At 43.2% G+C, this 19,947-nt stretch overlaps 2 protein-coding genes across 2 annotated transcripts; both read left to right on the top strand.

The window, feature by feature from the left end:
• The first annotated feature begins 4,761 nt into the window (after nucleotides 1-4,761).
• Nucleotides 4,762-6,227, top strand: LOC131988015 (uncharacterized). The gene is made up of 5 exons (XM_059352998.1): nucleotides 4,762-4,795; nucleotides 4,934-5,272; nucleotides 5,391-5,726; nucleotides 6,013-6,123; nucleotides 6,193-6,227. The coding sequence occupies exons 1-5, from the start codon at nucleotides 4,762-4,764 to the stop codon at nucleotides 6,225-6,227; spliced, it is 855 nt and encodes a 284-aa protein (XP_059208981.1).
• A 3,926-nt stretch (nucleotides 6,228-10,153) lies between these two features.
• Nucleotides 10,154-13,231, top strand: LOC131990986 (uncharacterized). Its single transcript, XM_059356259.1, has 6 exons — nucleotides 10,154-10,446; nucleotides 10,576-10,914; nucleotides 11,031-11,366; nucleotides 11,652-11,762; nucleotides 12,624-12,688; nucleotides 13,035-13,231. Exons 1-6 carry the CDS (start codon nucleotides 10,404-10,406, stop codon nucleotides 13,179-13,181), a joined length of 1,041 nt encoding a protein of 346 aa, XP_059212242.1. The 5' UTR covers nucleotides 10,154-10,403; the 3' UTR covers nucleotides 13,182-13,231.
• The last annotated feature ends 6,716 nt before the right edge of the window (nucleotides 13,232-19,947 follow it).

Here is a 19,947-nt window from a genome sequence, read left to right on the forward strand (position 1 = left end):
ATCACTTGGTCGAAGGCAAAGCGTAGAGTATCATCACGAGACTGCTGGAGTGGAAAATATTCCATGGAGACAAACATGGGCACCTGTGGAGGCACCGCCGACTCCCCCTCCCCGTCTGCAGTGTCGGACACACAGTGATTGTACAATGTCGCAAAAACATTTAGTCACAGTTTTGTGGAACTGAAAAATACTGTCCTGCATGTTAACATAAATCAAACACATCAAAATATAGAAATTATTTTAAATCCATTTTCCACATCTGGGAAGCAATTCTGAACACATGAATTGACTCCACACACTTAAAATCTTAAGCGGCAGCTGTTTTAAACAAAACATAAATTAAAGTAAAGTAAGTAAAGTAAATTTGTCCCCTTCCTTGTTAATGCATAAAATGTATACATATATATTTAAAAAAACCTCACATCCATAACATATATGGCTTGCATAAAATAATATTTTACTCAACAAAACTCTTTGTAGTAAATCTGTTACTGACTAGCACTGACTTTCACAGCAATTACTACAGCATATTCATTTCACAGCTGTTTATTTTTATAGTGCAACATTGAAAGCAGCATTCCATAGGATTTAGTCTTGCTGTATTTGCCCCTGAAACTTGGCGTCTTTTAGCCTGCACAGGTGCATCAATATCAGGCATCATTTCTTAAGTAGCAGCCAATTTTTGAATGTCATTTAAGTGTTTATGTGTGAGCTTTGAGCGCAGCTTCGTTTTATTAATGTTCATTACTGCGAAAACTTGCTCACCAAGGTAGGTAGTCTCAAACATGCACAACATTTTTGCAGCCATTACTGTTAATTTGGGATAGCCCGGCAGCAGATACTGATAAAATGTGTCCAAGCCCACAGAGGCAAATTTGTCCTTCAATTCTACATCACACTTCAAATCAATTATTTCAAGTTGCATGTCAACGTGCACATCAGAAGCTCTGACTGTGAATGGTGAGCGAAAAACTGCAAATTCTGTCTCAAGTTCGCTAAAGACCTGAAATCGTTTCTCAAACTCCCTCAGCAACCCTGAAATCTTGTCTTTGTACTGTCTCACATCAGGATTACGCTTGCTGCTCACACATCTCTTAGACAGGGAAAACTAGCAGGTCGTCTCCTACAACGTAAACTTTAACTTGAATGCACGTATGCTGTCATAATACTGTGTTACAATTTTTTTGCGTCCTTGCAACATTTTGTTCAGATTATTCAAGTGCTCTGTAATATCAACCATAAATGCAAGGTCCTGCAGCCATGGTGGGCACTGTAATTCCTAAACAAGTTTACCTTTTTTCTCCATGAAATGTCCGATTTCCCCACGTAGATCAAAGAAGCGCTTCAGCACAGCACCTCTGCTTAACCATCTTACTTTAATGTGTTGTGGCAGACCATGGGTAATGTTACAGTCACTGAGAAGGCTGTCAAACTGACGATGATTGAGACCTCTGGCTCGGATGAAATTAACAGTTCGGACAACCACCTCCATGACGTGATCCATTTTTAACGACTTGCAGCATAATGCCTCCTGATGTAAAATGGAATGAAATGTCCAAAAATCACCCCCTCCATTTGCGGCTTGTACTTTCTCTCTGAACTTTGTCACAACACCGGCCTTTTTCCCGATCACTGAGGGACCAGTAGGACCAGTCCGCTCCGACTCTGTCCAGGCTCCAACGTCGGAGCGGAAAATGTCCTCCGCTGTTGTGGTGTCGGTCAAAGGCACCAACTCCAGAAACTCCTCTGTGACAGTCAAAGTCTCGTCAACTCCACAAATGAACATGGCCAGTTGGGCGACATCTGTAATATCAGTACTCTCATCAATTGCAACAGAAAATGCCAGAAATGACTCCACTTTGCGTTTCAGTTGGCTTTCCAAATCTGCTGATAGTTCCGAAATCCTGTCTGCCACGGTATTTCTCGTCAAGCTAATATTGGCAGAAGCTTGTCTCTTCTCAGGACAAAGGCAGCCTTCAGCATCCAAGTTTTGACGAACTCCTCCTCACAGTACGGCTTTGACGCTAATGCTATTTTGCTAGCAAGCAGTTCTCCGTGCAAGCCGTTGTATTTTTCGCATTATATTCCTTAAGCACCGAAACTTGCTGCATGCACACCAGGCACACTGGTTTCCCATTCACCTCCATGAACATATAGGAAGAGGTCCATTTTTCTTGAAAAATCAGACACTCTGTGTCCACTTTTCTCTTTTTTGACAAAGACATTTGGCTGATCAGCGTGCCAGGGCCAAGAGAAAAGCGGGTAAAACGATAGAACCATACGCTACTTACAGACCCTGAAGCTCAGTGCTACCATCTGCTGTTAGTTCCGCCGCAGTGTTGCATCATGTTGTCTGCTCTGACTAAAACAGTGCGCCCCTAGTGGACAATATAGGAACTGCAGATTTGAAAGAAAATGCACTTCACCATTTTTTTTTTTGATATTGCAGATTTATCCCCCGGGCTGGACTGGACCCCCTGGTGGGCCGGTTCCAGCCCGTGGGCCGTAAGTTTGACACCCCTGCTCTAGACGTCAAGGCAGCAGGAGCACACTCACCTGGAGGAGATTCACAGTTTCTTAGCTGCGTCTCTGTGTCTAAAGGGCCACCATATTGACAGTGTTTGACACCAGTTGACAATATATCACAATCTAACAAAACACCACAAACTGGCATCAAGGAGAACTAAAATATAGTTCTTCTTAAAATAGACAGCCAACCTATCAATCTGCAGGAGCATTTGTCAGACCAGCACTCTGTGGTTTTTGGCCTTCATCATGGTGAATATATTGTTGACAACAAGCCAAACACTGTTTGCACTTTCACACATATAGAAACACACCACAACAAACAAATGATGCATGGAAACTTTAGCATTGTTGTGGTTGGGCGTCAAACTGAGGTGTTGATACAAAGGGGCTTTTTTTTTTACCTTTCTCTCACTCTGCTTTAGCCTCAGGGAGCTGGTATACACTGCTGTTTTAAAAAGGCAAGAGGAAGAATTTACAACAACTAACAGGAGTAGGTGAAGGGTTCAGTAGGGTTGGACACCCAGAAACACACAATGTCTTTACTGTTTTTATTGCACTTGTCTGCAGATTGGTGCTTTTTATTTCCCAGGAGTCTAAACTGTGATCTCAGTTTGCCTGATTATCCACAAATAGGTAGCCTTGCTAAAGTTATTGGGAAGTCTGTCCAAAATAATAGTGAATTACTCAATGAATGTACATTAAAGTAAAAAACAACATAAACTAATGTAAAGATTTTATATTTTGTAGATGCAGAAGCATTAGCTGCAGGTGACTTTGGCTGCATCTTTTAAGAGTTTAGAGTTTCTATGAAATGTTTTAAATGAGCATGTTAAGATACAAAAAAAACCACCACAACAACACATATTTGAACTAAATTTAGCCTGCAGAGACCTGATGTAGCTCTCTTCTCACTGCACATCCTGTTGAATAGTGTATTCTGAGTGAACAGCCTTGATGGTTGGTCAAAGGTAGGAGAAACAGCCCGCCATAGCACATGTCAGTCAGAGGAACTGTTGCATGTGGCTTTACTTGTTCTCACCACAGACAGGCAGAAGATCTTTACAGAGTGCTGAGAGACAGAAAGTTTAAACATGTTTGTTCTAACATTGAAAGAATAATTGTGTCTACATAATAAAATGATCTGTCTGTATTTTGTTAGCCATGCTTTGACTAGTTTCTAGTTGTGGTGGACAGATGTGCTGCAGTTCCCCTTCCCACATCAATTATTCGAAAAATAAAATCCATTAAGTTGTTGAATTGCAAATGTTAATGACAAATTGCCCATTAATGAGAACTCTCTTCCTCTCCTACACATTCACTCACTAATTCTTCACATCTCTTTTCTGTGTGGTTTTTCTCACCTTTCCCCTGCAACTCTCCCTCAAACCTGCAGACTTCCCCCTATTTCAACAGTCCTCTTGATCTGTCTTTTAGTTATGAAGGACTTTTAGTTTTAGTTATGCTTGGATGTCCAAATGTATATTCATATATTAAATAAAACAAATGTATCAGGTTCTCTCTATATTTACACAAACACAACACAAACTCTAGCTCCATGAAGGGTTTAGCTTAGCACAAAATCAGGAAGTGAAACTGCTAGCCTCCACTGAAAGTAAAAAAAATACAGCTTTCAGCAACTCCAAAAGCTTTTTGCGAACATTTTGATATTGTTGTCCAGCAAACCATGGTCACCAGTACATTTAAAAAACTTTTGAGGTGTTGTTCTAACGCACTCTGATCCCAACTGGTCAGGTACCAACACTTTGTCACTACTTCCTCACTTAAGTTGCCTCCAAAACAACATCCACTCTTGGTTTCACACGGGACACCAACACTGATGTCGTTGGACAAATTCTGGGGTTTGTTTGACCTGGGGGCATGATATCCAAAAAGGGTTTGAAATATTGCTCACACAGTGTGTCTATAGACAACTTTAGCTGTGTCCAAAAAGACTTCCAACACTTGTTTTTAACCAAGCACAAAACAACAGTGCTAGTAATCACAGGAGGAGGAAATTCAGCCACGCAGTCTAAATTAAGACCCTGTTTATGAAAACACAACAATCTCTTATCAAATGAAAATGGATGACAGGTTTGCTAGATGTAGGGGGACGGCCATGTTCCTCAGCCAATCACTACCATTTCTACTTTGTCAACCTTGATCACATCGTGACTACATTTTCCATTCGGGTGGAAGACTTCAGTCGTGCAAGACGAAAGGAGCTGCACCACAATGATCACTGGACTGGCTGCTTTGGTTCTACTCGGTACAGTGTGTAAGTACAGTTCTGAAGTACAGTGAGAAAGGAAAGAGCAGGTGATAATCCCTGCAGTGACAGTTAGTGTGAGCTTGTGTTTCGTCTTCTTGCTTTGTAACTCTGTGACTCTTTGTCTCTTTTCTTCAGACCTGATTCAGACTGCAGAGGTTTCTCAACAGATGTCTTTGACTGAGGCTGAAGTTGGTGGAAATGTTACTCTTCCCTGTCCAGTTTCTGGAATGGTTGAAAATTTTTTTTACTGGTACAAGCAGTCTCCTGGACGAATGGTCCAAACAGTTGCTTCTGGGCTTCATGGCAAATCAACAGTCAGTGAACAATTTTCACGGTTCACAGCAACAAAAGAGGATGATCAGTATTTTCTTACCATCATAAATATCAGCAAAGAGGATGAAGCAACATACTTCTGTCAGACTGTGTCTGGGTATTTATCGAGTTTGGTCAGTGTCACCTTCTTGGCTGTGAACGGTAAAATATCCTTTACTTTCAGTGTTTGAGACCAGTTTTAAAAAATATTTTTCAGATAAGATCTCTTTTGATGATCATGATTTTCTTTCTTTCTTTTTTTTTTGACTGAATCATACAGATGGTAATCATCAGAAATCTTTCTACGTGAAACAGAGTCCAGAGACTGAGATGGTCCAGCAGGGCGACCCAGTGACTCTCCAGTGTTCTCTTCTCTCCAAGAACAAAGAAAACACAGACCAGTGTCCAGCTGAACACAGTGTGTACTGGTTCAGATCTGGACCAGGAGCATCTCATCCAGGCCTCCTTTACACCCACAGTGATGAACAAGAGGAAAGAAGTTGTGTCCACAGTCTGTCCAAAACTATCCAGAACTCCTCTGATACTGGGACTTACTACTGCGCTGTGGTCACATGTGGACAGATCCTGGTTGGTGAAGGAACTAGAGTGGAGACAAGTACGTTTTTACATTTATATTTCATTATAGATGCATTTAAGTTCATTTAGCCTGGTCATTCATGTTAAATATGAGGAGTATTAGTCTGGTAGCTGTCTCCCTTTTAAGTTGCAAGTATAAATTGACAAGATTGACTTAATTATATTAATTATTAACTTACATATTGTGCCTGCTGATGAATATAATTGGCTCTCTAAATGCCAATGTGGTTCTCAAAAATTGTTACTCCAAAGAGCCCATGATTAAAAAAAGCTTTAAGTCTTATAATATCATGTTTGTGATTCAGGATCAGAACTGGATCCAGTTGTCCTGGTTCTTGGAGTCCTGTTGGCCTGCTGTCTGACTGTGATTGCCGTCCTTACATATATTTTGTATCGAAGGAGCAACCACTGCAAAGGTAGGATCACCATATTTGACTTTTATTATATTTCACTCCCCTTCCACTCTATGTTAATGTCCTCTCAAGTGTTTGACACTGACTATACTGACTTGTACCTGTGAAAAGTTTGTCACACTATAGAGGTGTTTTCACATTGTTCTCCTGAGGGGAGATGTCTGTGCACGTCACTACAGTCTGAGGTTCAAATGCACGTAGAGCACGTAGTATCAAAAGCTGTAGAAGAAACCTAAATCCTTCAGCCCAGAGCAGAGTTGTCAGTACAGAAAGTGAAAACACAATGTAGCATTGCAGCAGATATTATTGCATGTTTCACAACCGCCATCGCTGTGTCAGCCACCGTCAGCTACAAGCTAACAACCTCAAAGATGCTAACAACACATAATAATAATAATAATAATAATAATAATAATAATAATAACTTCGACTTATATAGCGCCTTTCATAATACCCAAGGTCGCTTAACAAATGGGGGGGGGGGTTTGAGGTGCTTTTTGAACATGGGAAGGGACGGGGCAGAGCGGACATGGAGTGGCAGAGTATTCCAGAGTGTGGGAGCATTTACAGAGAAAGCCCTGTCCCCAAAAGTCCGCAACCTGGTGCGGGGGATGGCCAGCAGGTCCTTGTCAGAGGACCGCAGGGAGCGTGACTGAGTGTAGGGGTGGAGGAGATCTGTGAGGTATTGTGGTGAGAGTCCATGGAGTGATTTGTAGGTGAGCAGGAGGATCTTGTAGGCGATGCGTGACTTGACTGGCAACCAGTGAAGCTGTTGGAGAATGGGAGTGATATGCTGCCAGGGCTTTGTGTGGGTTAAAACCCTGGCAGCTGAGTTCTGGACATACTGGAGTCTGCTAAGGGCCTTGGTGGGCAGTCCAGACAGGACACCATTACAGTAATCCAGGCGGGAGGTGATGAAGGCGTGGATAAGTGTCTCAGTTACTGAAGGTGTGAGTGAAGGCCGGAGTCGTGAGATGCTTCTGAGGTGATAGAAGGCAGACTTGGTGACATTGTTAATGTGAGACCGGAAGGAGAGAGTGGAGTCCAGGATAACACCCAGGTTGCGCACCTCAGTAGATGGGGAAATGGAGCAGCCATCCACGACCAGGGCCAGGTCTCCAATTTTCCTGAGCAGTGGTGCAGGGGCCACCACCATGAGCTCTGTCTTGTTACTGTTGAGTTTGAGTAGGTTTGTGGTCATCCATGATTTGAGTTCCTGCAGGCAGTTGACAAGATGTGTGGGTGGGAGATGGGAGGAGGGGTTGGTGCTGATATAAAGCTGAGTGTCATCAGCGTAGCAGTGGAAGTTGAGTCCATGTTTACGGATAATATGACCCAGGGGTAGCATGTAAATGGTGAACAGCAGAGGGCCAAGCACAGATCCCTGGGGAACGCCATGGTTGGCGAGTGCTGGAACAGAGTTGGAGCCATTTAGTGTGATGAATTGTTTCCGGCCTGTGAGGTAGGACCGGAACCAGGATAGTGCTGTGCCACTGAGGCCGATGAGTTCAGAGAGGCGACGGAGGAAGATGGTATGGGAAACTGTATCAAAAGCTGCAGAAAGGACAAGGAGGATGAGAATGGTGATGAGGCCATTGTCGGCAGCAAGCAGGAGGTCATTCGTGATTTTAATGAGGGCGGTCTCAGTGCTATGGTGGGTTCTGAAACCAGATTGAAGAGGTTCAAAGAGCTCATGGTGGAACATGTGATTTTGAAGCTGGGCAGCCACTGCTCTTTCCAGGATTTTGCTAATGAAAGGGAGGTTGGAGATCGGACGATAGTTGTTGGGGTCGTCGGGGTCTGAGCCTGGTTTTTTGAGAGTGGGGATGACTGCTGCCATTTTGAAGCTGGATGGTACCACACCTGACGCAAGAGATGCATTTATGATGTTTTCCACTGGATGACGGAGAATGGGAAGACAGGCCTTGACCAGGGTGGTGGGCATTGGGTCAAGACTGCTGGTTGATGTCTTAGCTGAGGTGACCAGTTGTTCTACTTGGTCGGCATCCAGTGCCGACCACATCACTTGATAAGTCAACTAGTCGCTGATTTTGGAGCACAACAGGCTCCTCTTCTGAGTCTAAAGGCTCACGGGCCCGGCTCACTCTGCTCTTTCACCGGTCAACCTAGCATGAGCAGTGGTGGTGGGTGGAACAGAGGCCAGGTCCTAAATTAATCAAAAACAATGACTCTCTTACTAAGATGGGCTCTTAGGTCCCTATTGATTTCACGTGAATTGGTACTCGGTAGTATAGATGGAATTCAGGCGGTACCAATCCCCTAATGGTGGTTTATTATTGTAAACATAAGGGGAGGTTAAATAATATTTTGCAAACTAGTAATGTTTTGTTAAGTCCTACCACAATATTCTATCGCAGCAGGGAAACATTGAACATCTGTTTTCATAAAGCACTTCATCCCGAACTGCTCAAAGCTCTGACCCTCATACGTATGTAACATATTCTGAAGGCTTTGTTATTTCAACAGGAGCACTGACTTCTTCCCATCAGATTGGACACGACGGGTCAACTGTGGATCAATCAAATGATCTGGTAAATACTCAGCGGGGCGTTATTCTAAAAGATGTGGACATGTGATCAATATTCTGCCTACTCTTACCATTTTTATTCATCAGACTCTCTGGACATTATAAATATTACAGTATTCATGACACACAACAAAAATATTATAAACTTACTGTTAAGTAGCTACGCCATAATGTGTGTTACTATATGATAAATATGAATATAGTCAACAGGTCTGAATATAAAAGTAATGACTGAAAAAAATAAGTTAAAAAAGAACTATGTTAGGCTCGCTGAAACCTCACCTGGTCCTTATGTTACAGCCCTAATCTCTGAAATAATTGTCATTAACCGTGTTTTATTAAATCTGCAGGATGGTGAAGAAAATGCAGCAAACTATGCAGCACTGAGTTTCTCTAAAAGGAAAGAAAAACGAGGGAAGAAGAGAGAGACGCCACCAGAGTGTGTTTACTCTGCTGTTAGAGCAGATAACCACAACCAGCACCTCCCCTCTCTATAGACAGACCAGGGCCTGTGTGTAACTGCTCCGTTGTTTCTTGTGGGGTTTTTGTCTCTTTGTAGGGACCACCGTATCCATCCCCCGGATGCTGTGAGGGGTTGAACACACCAGCGCTCAATTACTCAACTGAGAAAGTGATTGTTAAATATCACTGAGATCCAAGTTGAAGGGGCCATTCGGCAGCATTTAGCTCTGTGTGTGTGTGTGTGTGTGTGTGTGTGTGTGTCGGTTGCAAGATGAATTGTCGTGTTTTACTCCCATCCGGAGGGAGGGTGATAAAAGGTGATATCTGTTCTGTTCTTATTTAGTTCAGTGCTTTTTAATTACTGTAGTTTTTGCTTTCTTCTGTTTCTTTGGTTTGTAGTTTTGAGTTTCCTTGGTTTCTGTTGAAAGATCTTCATATCCTTTTGTTAATAAAACATTGTTTTTGGCTTATACCATGTCTACCTGTTTTTTCCTTTTTTCATGGGTTTTTAACATCAATGGTTAGTCCCTCATCTACAGCCCAAATAGGGGATGTAACTGTGTGCTGTCAGGTCTCTGCAGAGAGCTCCAGCTTGGATGTGTTCCCATGTAGCTCCTTCTGTCCAGATGTCATCCAGTGAGGACAGCAAGCAGTTGTGCATCAGTCAGAATGTGTACATTTTCTAAAACACCTTTGTACTCAGCTCATTTTGTGGGAAATCAACACACAGCATGTGTGTCTGTATTTCTTAGACGGGACATCATGATCAACATGTCTGTTTGCTTTTGTTTTGTCGACATAAAATGGATGTTTAAATCGTCTTATATGGAGTAACTGGGAAGTAATCCAAATCAAAAAATTGCCTTTAGTCAAAAGGAAAGCTTTGACTGTTGTTCAAAGACTTCCAGTACTTGTTCTTCACTTAGCACAAAACACAAAAAACAGCAACCACTGAAGGAGGAAATTCAGCCACACAGTCTAAATTAGGACACTGCTTTAAAAACAATTACGAACATGAACATCTCTTATCAAAAAAAAACTGCGGTTAGTTTCCTTTCTTTTTTTAAATTGAAATGAGAAACATTTACCTGTGAATTCTTTACATCTCTTATCAAATGAAAATGGATGACAGGTTTGCTAGATGTAGGGGGACGGCCATGTTCTACAGCCAATCACTACCATTTCCACTTTGTCAACCTTGATCACATCGTGACTACATTTTCCATTCGGGTGGAAGACTTCAGTCGTGCAAGACGAAAGGAGCTGCACCACAATGATCTCTGGACTGGCTGCTTTGGTTCTACTCGGTACAGTGTGTAAGTACAGTTCTGAAGTACAGTGAGAAAGGAAAGAGCAGGTGATAATCCCTGCAGTGACAGTTAGTGTGAGCTTGTGTTTCGTCCTCTTGCTTTGTAACTCTGTGACTCTTTGTCTCTTTTCTTCAGACCTGATTCAGACTGCAGAGGTTTCTCAACAGATGTCTTTGACTGAGGCTGAAGTTGGTAGAAATGTTACTCTTCACTGTCCAGTTTCTGGGAGGGGTGACAGTTATTTTTACTGGTACAAGCAGTCTCCTGGACAAATGGTCCAAACAGTTGCTTCTGGATTTTATGGCAAATTAACAGTCAGTGAACAATTTTCACGGTTCACAGCAACAAAAGAGTATAATCTGTATTTTCTTACCATCATAAATATCAGCAAAGAGGATGAAGCAACATACTTCTGTCAGACTGGGGATAGGTATTTAGAGAGTTTTGTCAGTGTCACCTTCTTGGCTGTGAACGGTAAAATATCCTTTACTTTCAGTGTTTGAGACCAGTTTTATTGATATATTTTTCAGATAAGATCTCTTTTGATGATCGTGATTTCTTTCTTTCTTTTTTTTTACTGAATAATTCAGATGGTAATCATCAGAAATCTTTCTACGTGAAACAGAGTCCAGAGACTGAGATGGTCCAGCAGGGCGACCCAGTGACTCTCCAGTGTTCTCTTCTCTCCAAGAACAAAGAAAACACAGACCAGTGTCCAGCTGAACACAGTGTGTACTGGTTCAGATCTGGACCAGGAGCATCTCATCCAGGCCTCCTTTACACCCACAGTGATGAACAAGAGGAAAGAAGTTGTGTCCACAGTCTGTCCAAAACTATCCAGAACTCCTCTGATACTGGGACTTACTACTGCGCTGTGGTCACATGTGGACAGATCCTGGTTGGTGAAGGAACTAGAGTGGAGACAAGTACGTTTTTACATTTATATTTCATTATAGATGCATTTAAGTTCATTATGCCTGTTCAGTCATGTTAAATATGAGGAGTGTTAGTCTGTTAGCTGTCTCCCTTTTAAGTTGCAAGTAAAATTGACAAGATTGACTTAATTATAATAATTATTAACTTACATATTGTGCCTGCTGATGAATATAATTGGCTCTCTAAATGCCAATGTGGTTCTCAAAAATTGTTACTCCAAAGAGCCCATGATTAAAAAAAGCTTTAAGTCTTATAATGTCCTGTTTGTGATTCAGGATCAGAACTGGATCCAGTTGTCCTGGTTCTTGGAGTCCTGTTGGCCTGCTGTCTGACTGTGATTGCCGTCCTTACATATATTTTGTATCGAAGGAGCAACCACTGCAAAGGTAGGATCACCATATTTGACTTTTATTATATTTCACTTCCCTTCCATTCAAACATTTGTTTTCTATGTTAATGTTCTCTCAAGTGTTTGACACTGACTATACTGACTTGTACCTGTGGAAAGTTTGTCACTATAGAGGTGTTTTCACATTGTTCTCCTGAGGGGAGATGTCTGTGCACGTCACTACAGTCTGAGGTTCAAATGCACGTAGAGCACGTAGTATCAAAAGCTGTAGAAGAAACCTAAATCCTTCAGCCCAGAGCAGAGTTGTCAGTACAGAAAGTGAAAACACAATGTAGCATTGCAGCAGATATTATTGCATGTTTCACAACCGCCATCGCTGTGTCAGCCACCGTCAGCTACAAGCTAACAACCTCAAAGATGCTAACAACACTCATCACTTGATAAGTCAACTAGTAGCTGATTTTGGAGCACAACAGGCTCCTCTTCTGAGTCTAAAGGCTCATGGGCCCGGCTCGCTCTGCTCTTTCACCGGTCAACCTAGCATGAGCAGTGGTGGTGGGTGGAACAGAGGCCAGGTCCTAAATTAATCAAAAACAATGACTATCTTACTAAGATGGGCTCTTAGGTACCTATTGATTTCACGTGAATTGGTACTCGGTAGTATAGATGGAATTCAGGCGGTACCAATCCCCTAATGGTGGTTTATTATTATAAACATAAGGGGAGGTTAAATAATATTTTGTAAACTAGTAATGTTTTGTTAAGTCCTACCACAATATTCTATCGCAGCAGGGAAACATTGAACATCTGTTTTCATAAAGCACTTCATCCCGAACTGCTCAAAGCTCTGACCCTCATACGTATGTAACATATTCTGAAGGCTTTGTTATTTCAACAGGAGCACTGAGTTCTTCCCATCAGATTGGACACGACGGGTCAACTGTGGATCAATCAAATGATCTGGTAAATACTCAGCGGGGCGTTATTCTAAAAGATGTGGACATGTGATCAATATTCTGCCTACTCTTACCATTTTTATTCATCAGACTCTCTGGACATTATAAATATTACAGTATTCATGACACACAACAAAAATATTATAAACTTACTGTTAAGTAGCTACGCCATAATGTGTGTTACTATATGATAAATATGAATATAGTCAACAGGTCTGAATATAAAAGTAATGACTGAAAAAAATAAGTTAAAAAAGAACTATGTTAGGCTCGCTGAAACCTCACCTGGTCCTTATGTTACAGCCCTAATCTCTGAAATAATTGTCATTAACCGTGTTTTATTAAATCTGCAGGATGGTGAAGAAAATGCAGCAAACTATGCAGCACTGAGTTTCTCTACAAGGAAAGAAAAACGAGGGAAGAAGAGAGAGACGCCACCAGAGTGTGTTTACTCTGCTGTTAGAGCAGATAACCACAACCAGCACCTCCCCTCTCTATAGACAGACCAGGGCCTGTGTGTAACTGCTCCGTTGTTTCTTGTGGGGTTTTTGTCTCTTTGTAGGGACCACTGTATCCATCCCCCGGATGCTGTGAGGGGTTGAACACACCAGCGCTCAATTACTCAACTGAGAAAGTGATTGTTAAATATCACTGAGATCCAAGTTGAAGGGGCCATTCGGCAGCATTTAGCTGTGTGTGTGTGTGTGTGTGTGTGTGTGTGTGTGTGTGTGTGTGTGTGTGTGTGTGTGTGTGTGTGTGTGTGTGTGTCGGTTGCAAGATGAATTGTCGTGTTTTACTCCCATCCGGAGGGAGGGTGATAAAAGGTGATATCTGTTCTGTTCTTATTTAGTTCAGTGCTTTTTAATTATTGTAGTTTTTGCTTTCTTCTGTTTCTTTGGTTTGTAGTTTTGAGTTTCCTTGGTTTCTATTGAAAGATCTTCATATCCTTTTGTTAATAAAACATTGTTTTTGGCTTATACCATGTCTACCTGTTTTTTCCTTTTTTCATGGGTTTTTAACATCAATGGTTAGTCCCTCATCTACAGCCCAAATAGGGGATGTAACTGTGTGCTGTCAGGTCTCTGCAGAGAGCTCCAGCTTGGATGTGTTCCCATGTAGCTCCTTCTGTCCAGATGTCATCCAGTGAGGACAGCAAGCAGTTGTGCATCAGTCAGAATGTGTACATTTTCTAAAACATCTTTGTACTCAGCTCATTTTGTGGGAAATCAACACACAGCATGTGTGTCTGTACTTCTTAGACGGGACATCACGATCAACATGTCTGTTTGCTTTTGTTTTGTTGACATAAAATGGATGTTTAAATTGTCTTATATGGAGTAACTGGGAAATAATCCAAATCAAAATATTGCCTTTAGTCAAAAGGAAAGCTTTGACTGTTAATAATAATAATAATACATTTTATGTGGAGGCGCCTTTCTTGGCACTCAAGGACACCGTACAAAAAGATAGAAAAGATTCAGCAATAAAATACAATAAAATACACAGAATTAATAACAATACAATACAAAAGATAGATTTGACAGGGTAATTGTGATCAGAGGGAATAAGCAGTTTTAAACAGATGTGTTTTGAGTTGTGATTTGAAATGGGGGAGTGAGTCAATGTTCCTGAGTTGGGGTGGTAGTGAGTTCCAGAGGCGGGGAGCAGAGCGGCTGAATGCTCTGCTCCCCATGGTGGTGAGACGGGCGGAGGGGACAGACAGGTGTATGGAGGAAGAGGATCTGAGGGAACGGGAGGGAGTGGGAACATGGAGGAGGTCGGACAGATATGGGGGGGCGAGGTTGTGGATAGCCTTGAAAGTTACCAGGAGGACTTTGTATTGAATGCGGAACTGAACCGGGAGCCAGTGGAGCTGTTGGAGGACAGGGGTGATGTGGTGGATAGAGGCGGTTCTGGTGATGATGCGGGCAGCTGAATTCTGGACCAGTTGAAGCTTATGGAGTGATTTTTGAGGGAGGCCAAAGAGGAGAGAGTTGCAATAATCCAGACGGGAAGTGACGAGGCTGTGGACGAGGATGGCAGCAGTGTGGGGGGTAAGGGAGGGGCGGAGGCGATTGATGTTTCGTAGATGGAAGTAGGCAGACCGGGTAATGTTGTTGATATGGGATTGAAAGGATAATGTACTGTCCAGGATGACACCCAGACTCTTAACCTGGGGGGATGGTGAAACAGAGGAGTTGTCGATGTTGAGGGAAAAGCTGTCGGTTTTGGATAGAGTGGATTTTGTGCCAATGAGAAGAACCTCTGTTTTATTACTGTTTAGTTTAAGGAAGTTTGAGGTGAACCAGGTTCTTATTTCAGAGATGCAATCGGTGAGGGAGGTGGGCGGGAGAGAGGACGAGGGTTTGGTGGTGAGGTAGAGCTGGGTGTCATCGGCGTAGCAATGGAAGTGAATGTTAAATTTTCGGAAGATATTGCCGAGGGGAAGGAGGTAGATGATGAAGAGGAGGGGCCCCAGGACAGAGCCCTGGGGCACACCTGAGGTGACGGAGGAGGGGATGGATTTGTGCGACTTGAGTTGAATGAAGTGAGTGCGGCCAGAGAAGTATGATGTGAACCAGTCCAGGGAGGTGTGGGTGATGCCAATGGAAGAGAGCCTGCTGAGGAGGGTGGTGTGACAGATGGTATCAAAGGCTGCACTCAGGTCGAGGAGGATGAGGATGGTGAGGAGTCCGGAATCAGATGCCATAAGGAGGTCATTGGTGATTTTGATGAGTGCTGTTTCGGTGCTATGGAGTGGACGGAAACCAGACTGGAACTGTTCATACAGATTATTGTGGGATAGGTGAGAGTGGAGCTGGGAGGCAACAGTTTTTTCTAGGATTTTGGAGATGAAGGGTAGATTGGAGATAGGGCGGAGGTTGTTGAAGTTGGATGGGTCAGCGCCAGGTTTTTTCAGGGTTGGGGTAATGGCAGCAGTTTTGAAGGGTGTAGGGACGGTTCCAGTGGTGAGAGAGGAGTGGATGATGGCAGAAATGAGGGGGACCAGAGAAGGGAGGCAGGCTTTGACAAATTGTGTGGGCAGGGGGTCCAGTTGACAGGTGGATGGCTTGGATGTCCGGATGAGTTCTGAGATTTCTGAGAGAGTGGGGAGCTGGAAGGAGCAGAGTGGGTGGGTGGGTGGGTGGGTGGGGGAAGGTCAGCTGAGGTGCTGAGGTGAGGCAGTGATCCGAGGTTCTGGTGGATGTTTTTTATTTTTTCAGTGAAAAAGGACATAATGGCATTGCAGGAGGAGGTTGTGTATAAGTGAGGGGGGAGAGAGTCCTGGGGTTTGGTGATATTGTTAAGTAGGGAGAACAGTGACTTTGAGTTTCCTTCATTGGCGGTGATTAAACTGGAGTAGTAGTGGGTTTTTGTGCTGGCAATGGAGTCCTTATAGCGTAATGTGTGGTTATTGTACATGTCTTTGTGTATGGTGAGACCAGTTTTCTTGTGGAGTCGTTCAAGTTGCCGACCTTTGGATTTCATGAGGCGAAGATCGGGGGTGAACCAGGGGGCGGAGACGGTGAAGGAGACAGACCTGTTTTTTAACGGAGCAAGAGAGTCAAGAATATTATGGAGTCCATTGTTGTAGTGATAAACCAGATCATCAGGGGTGGATAGATTATGGATGTCAAGGAGGCCGGAGGAGTGAATAATTGAAGTGAGAGTGGCGGGGTTGATATTCTTTATATTCCGGTAAGAGATGAGGCGTGGTGTTTTAGAGATTGAGAGAGTGAGTTTCACTGTAAATGAGAGGAGAAAGTGGTCAGTTATGGGGAGATCATCAGCGGTTATGTCCAGAGGGGTGACACCAGAGCAGCAGATTAGATCCAGAATATGTCCTTTGGAGTGTGTGGGAATGGTGTTCAAAGACTTCCAGTACTTGTTCTTCACTTAGCACAAAACACTCAAAAACAGCAACCACTGAAGGAGGAAATTCAGCCATACAGTCTAAATTAGGACCCTGCTTTAAAAACAATTACGAACATGAACAGCTCTTATGAAAAAAAACTTGCGGTTAGTTTCCTTTCTTTTTTTAAATTGAAATGAGAAACATTTACCTGTGAATTCTTTACATCTCTTATCAAATGAAAATGGATGACAGGTTTGCTAGATGTAGGGGGACGGCCATGTTCTACAGCCAATCACTACCATTTCCACTTTGTCAACCTTGATCACATCGTGACTACATTTTCCATTCGGGTGGAAGACTTCAGTCGTGCAAGACGAAAGGAGCTGCACCACAATGATCTCTGGACTGGCTGCTTTGGTTCTACTCGGTACAGTGTGTAAGTACAGTTCTGAAGTACAGTGAGAAAGGAAAGAGCAGGTGATAATCCCTGCAGTGACAGTTAGTGTGAGCTTGTGTTTCGTCTTCTTGCTTTGTAACTCTGTGACTCTTTGTCTCTTTTCTTCAGACCTGATTCAGACTGCAGAGGTTTCTCACCAGATGTCTTTGACTGAGGCTGAAGTTGGTAGAAATGTTACTCTTCTCTGTCCAGTTTCTGGAAAGGATGCCACTTTATTTTACTGGTATTTTACTGGTTAGATGTATGCCAGTTTGTGTTGTCAGCATGTCTATGGACACATTAACATGCAGAGTATCTCTGATGGCCTTCTTCCTACTTCAGCAGCAGCAGGAGCTCAGTGAACAGAGGAGGGCTGTTAAACTCTGCTTCCTTTTATTCTAACTTCACTTTTAGTCTTTAAGTTTTTAGCTCCAGTGTTCCCTCATGGGGGCCTCCGCACTGGGGGGTGTATTGGGTCTGCCTGTGGGGATGTGGTCTTGGAGATTCCCTGGTCCCGGGGGTGACGGCGGCTCTGCACCATGTGTGGAGTCCGCCCCGGTCTACCCGGGTCCTGGTGGTCTACCCGGGTCCTGGTGGTCTACCAGGTGGTGGTGGTCTACCCGGGTCCTGGTGGTCTACCAAGTGGTGGTGGTCTACCCGGGTCCTGGTGGTCTACCCGGGTCCTGGTGGTCTACCAGGTGGTGGTGGTCTACCCGGGTCCTGGTGGTCTCCCCGGGTCCTGGTGGTCTACCAGGTGGTGGTGGTCTACCCGGGTCCTGGTGGTCTACCCGGGTCCTGGTGGTCTCCCCGGGTCCTGGTGGTCTATCCGGGTCCTGGTGGTCTCCCCGGGTCCTGGTGGTCTCTGTGACGGGTCCTCTATGGCTGTGGGCTCTGCCACCTCTCAGTGTGGAGGCTCCCTCAGGTTGCTGTTTCCTCATCTGGATCCTCGGAGCCTTGCCATGTCTCTACACTGTCAATCAATATGTGCTGTGTGTGAGTCTGAGTGTGTGTTTGTGTGCGTGCATGACTAAATGCGTGTCTGCATGTTTGTGTATGTGTACTTACAGATGTGTATGTGGGGGAGGGAGGGGTGGGTTTTGTCATTTTTATTGTCTGTTTTTATTCATATTTTTTTGTAAAGCACTTTGTGTTGCATTTTTATGTATGAAAAGCGCGATATAAATAAAGTTTGATTTGATTTGATTTGATTTGATTTGACTAGTTTTCAGAGGTGGAGAAAGGCAGCAGTAGACAGACACACTCACACCATCACAGGAGCACATTCACCTGGAGGACAGTTGCAGTTTCTCATCTATTTCATTTCATGTGAACCAGTGTGAAACCCACAAGTACGACAATATAACGGCCACCATATGTGCAGAGGTTCACACATCATGAGATCATTCACTGCTTCAACCTTGTTCTCTCTGTCAGGAGCAGCAGTTTGAGCTGTCACCTTTATTTTATCTCATTATTTAAAAAGAGGTTTTCCTGTGAAGGGTTAGCACCCGGCAGAAAACTGAACCCAGAAAGCAGACCCAAAAACAGGAGTTGATTAAGTAGGCTTTATTTGCCAAGCACAAAAAGAACACAAAGAGACAAAACAGGGGAAGTCCAGGGGGAAAACTCCAAGGCAGGATGAGGAGGGCAGGCTGAGCGTGGTGAGCAGAACAGGTGGGTATGGACGGACTGGAGACAAAACAGAGGTTGAATATAAAACAGGCGAGTATCCAAAAGACATCCAAGACAAAGATTAAACTGGTAGTTCTTCAGGGAGCCGGTACAGAAAGTTACCATGAGAGGTACAATGATGAACTGGCAGAGTCTGGAAGGGTGAACTGGAGTTAATTACTGCAGGAGGTTGATGAGGTGTGGAAGCTGAACAGGTGAGGATTAATGAGGGAGTGGTTGCAGAAGTAGGTCAGCCACGCTCAGCCTGCACAGACAGGGAAGACAGACAAAAACAAACAGAACACTAAGGGCAGGGAAACACCAGGAAAACAGAGTAACAGACAAAGGAACACATCCTAACATTTCTAGTGTCCATCACTTGCTGCAGTGATGGATTGACAGCCTGCTAAATTAATAGTGAATGAGTCAATATATCTAAGTTCAAGTTAAATAAAAATAAGAACTAATGTGTGTACAGTTTTACATTTGGAGTTTAGTTCCATTTTTAGAAACACAAGAACAAAAATTGTTCTTTAAATGAGCACATAAACACTTGAGTTTAGTTTAAGAGGCTTATTTTAGCCTGCAGAGAGCTGATGTAGCTCTCCTCTCACTGCACATCCTGTTGAATAGTGTATTCTGAGTGAACAGCCTTGATGGTTGGTCAAAGGGAGGAGAAACAGCCCACCACAGCACATATCAGTCAGAGGAGATGTTGAATGTGGCTTTACTTGTTCTCACCACAGACAGGCAGAAGATCTTTACAGAGTGCTGAGAGACAGAAAGTTTAAACATGTTTGTTCTAACATTGAAAGAATAATTGTGTCTACATAATAAAATGATCTGTCTGTATTTTGTTAGCCATGCTTTGTCTAGTTTCTAGTTGTGGTGGACAGATGTGCTGCAGTTCCCATTAGCACAACAATTATTCGAAAAATAAAATCCATTAAGTTGTTGAATTGCAAATGTTAATGACAAATTGCCCATTAATGAGAACTCTTCCTCTCCTATACATTCACTCACAAATTCTTCACATCTCTTTTCTGTGTGGTTTTTCTCACCTTTCCCCTGCAACTCTCCCTCAAACCTGCAGACTTCCCCCTACGCTGTAGCTAATGCTGTTTCAACAGTCCTCTTGATCTGTCTTTTAGTGATGAGGGACTTTTAGTTTTAGTTATACTTGGATGTCCAAATGTAAAACAAATGTATCAGGTTCTCTCTATATTTACACAAACACAACACAAACTCTAGCTCCATGAAGGGTTTAGCTTAGCACAAAATCAGGAAGTGAAACTGCTAGCCT

This window comes from Centropristis striata, chromosome 2 (genome assembly GCF_030273125.1).
Source record: "Centropristis striata isolate RG_2023a ecotype Rhode Island chromosome 2, C.striata_1.0, whole genome shotgun sequence".
NCBI classification, from domain to species: domain Eukaryota; kingdom Metazoa; phylum Chordata; class Actinopteri; order Perciformes; family Serranidae; genus Centropristis; species Centropristis striata.

Coding starts and splice junctions, on each gene's coding strand:
- LOC131988015 (XM_059352998.1), top strand. CDS start 4,762: ATGATCACTGGACTGGCTGCTTTGGTTCTACTCG. Junction 5,273..5,390: donor CACCTTCTTGGCTGTGAACG/GTAAAATATCCT, acceptor TGAATCATACAG/ATGGTAATCATCAGAAATCT. Junction 6,124..6,192: donor AAGGAGCAACCACTGCAAAG/GTAGGATCACCA, acceptor TGTCCTCTCAAG/TGTTTGACACTGACTATACT.
- LOC131990986 (XM_059356259.1), top strand. CDS start 10,404: ATGATCTCTGGACTGGCTGCTTTGGTTCTACTCGGTACAGTGT. Junction 10,447..10,575: donor GGTTCTACTCGGTACAGTGT/GTAAGTACAGTT, acceptor TCTTTTCTTCAG/ACCTGATTCAGACTGCAGAG. Junction 12,689..13,034: donor TGGATCAATCAAATGATCTG/GTAAATACTCAG, acceptor TTAAATCTGCAG/GATGGTGAAGAAAATGCAGC.